Source organism: Perkinsus marinus (genome assembly GCF_000006405.1).
Source record: "Perkinsus marinus ATCC 50983 genomic scaffold scf_1104296957612, whole genome shotgun sequence".
Taxonomy (NCBI): Eukaryota; Perkinsozoa; order Perkinsida; family Perkinsidae; genus Perkinsus; species Perkinsus marinus.
In genome coordinates, this window is record NW_003207058.1 from 1 (window position 1) to 2,038 (window position 2,038).

Below are 2,038 nucleotides of genomic sequence, written 5' to 3' on the forward strand. Positions count from 1 at the left end.
TGTCGTCTGGGTCCCGCCATACGGCACGGCAAAGCTATCTCCCACTCGAACAGTATCCATCTCCCATCTCAGCGCATGGCTGAGCACAAGTCGAACGCATATGGAGCAGCCGGTCCCGCGTTTCGGGCCGTACTACTCCTCAACTCTACCGGGTTCTGCTCATAGAGCACGTTGAACCCAAAATGTCGTAAAAAGTCATGGCCCAAAATAATCGGAAAGGCCAACGAATCGCAAACGTACACAGACATGGTACATCGGAGTCCCTTGGGAGAATCCTGGCGACGGGCCAAATAAGAGGCTGTCGCCGCCTCCGCAGACTCATACACAAAGAAATCAAGATTAACGGTGCCGACAATGGCAAATTCGGACTTGTCTACGGTCAGCAACTGACATCCGTCCACAGGCTGCACTGTGAGACCTTCCGGCAGCTGAGACAGAGATACCAAGGTGGCACAGCAGCCAGTGTCCACCAGGGCACGAAATAAACCTCGCCACTGACCATGAGGGGAAATAAAATCGGTGAGCAGAAATAGTCCTCGATCTCCACCGATAGGATAGAGAACCGTATCTTCTGGAGGCGACCGCGGGCTGCTTAGCGGCCGCCCTCCTCGTTTCCCGCCGAGACCTTATTCTTTAACTGCGGGCAACTACGTACCCTGTGCTCGTTCTGGCCACAAAGAAAGCACCCTTTCTCATATTTCTTCTCCGGGCAGTGGAAGACATAATGACCACCTTGACAAATAGGACACTTCTTCACCGGCGGTAGCCTTCTCACCCCCTTCCCCTTTCCTTGGGCATCGCCCGGGAAAGTCGTCTTCAACCCTTTGATCTCTTGGATGACCGCCTGCATAGTCTCAGTAAATGCTCTCATAGTATCCGGAAGGATCATTTCTGCGGCCACCGCGGCTTGAGGAGGTTGTTTTGGCTTTTCTTGAGTGTCCTCGGAGTGAGTGTGGTCCTCTACAATCCTGCACATATCTGCTACCGTAGAGGGTTTCTTGTTCCTCAAGGCCGTCTTGGCTCCTCCGGAGACATTGGCTACGAGGCGGTCCAATACCATACGCCCTCTCGTCTTGTCGGACAACTGTTCGGTCTCGGGCAGTGTGGCGTTGTACTCATCGATGGCCGTAAAGAGCTTCGTCACAAACAGGCCAATTTTGGACTTACGGTCCCACTTTGTTGCATAGAATCGCTCCAGGGACTGATCGGCCACACGTCGGTCGAAGAGATCAAGTAACAGTGCTTTTCCTTGTCGATAGGGGCCACACTTAGCGTTCTTCTCCCAACACTCGAAGAATTGGCCAGAAAGATAGCCACCAAGGTGGGCCGCCATCGCCCCCTCAGACCATCCTACTGCCTGGCCACAGTTCTCGTAACGCCGAAACCATAATCGTAAGTCCCCTGTTCCATCATACTTCTCCGGCATAGGGGCCGAAACTTGCATCACGGTCGGCAGGCCGCCGTACGCGTGCACAGGGGGGATCGGCGCCTCACACGGCTCAGACGAAGAGGAGTCCTTGTGGGAACCAACGGCTTGCCAGGTAGTCTTAATAGTCTCGTTATGTCGGCGAGCGGTCTCCTCAGCCATGTTACGGGCCCAAGCACATAACTCGTCGTTGCCACCCTTGTCTGCACACTCCCGGGCCGCCCTCTCACCTTCAGCGGCCGGGTCTACGAAACCGTCTTCACGGTTGAGGCTTCCCGAGGAACCTCCCTCAGGGCCAGGGACAACACCAGGACCAGGACCAGAACCATTAACCATCGTACCAGTACCAATAAGTCACAGTAAGTTAACAAGGAGCTGCTACCAGAAAAGATGTGGACGGATATACTCGAAGTCGTGATCGGGTCGTCGATTGATACTATAGGTAGTCGATGCTAGTGACTCTGGCAACACAATCCAAAGGGTAGATACGGGTATAAGATAATACTTAGCTGCGGTCGCAAGGTTGGCAGGAGTGCCAACAGTAATCCTCAAAAGAATCTCTCGGAAGACTCTGAATGCAATCGATCGTTTGACGCATGCACACGTTAGCTA

General features: G+C 53.8%; 1 protein-coding gene across 1 annotated transcript; it reads right to left on the minus strand.

Annotated features, from left to right (window-relative positions):
- Positions 1–592: 592 nt before the first annotated feature.
- On the minus strand, positions 593–1,762 carry Pmar_PMAR014761 (hypothetical protein; the record flags this gene model as incomplete). Its single annotated transcript, XM_002774715.1, has 1 exon — positions 593–1,762. One exon carries the CDS (start codon positions 1,760–1,762, stop codon positions 593–595), a length of 1,170 nt encoding a protein of 389 aa, XP_002774761.1.
- Between the last annotated feature and the right edge of the window lie 276 nt (positions 1,763–2,038).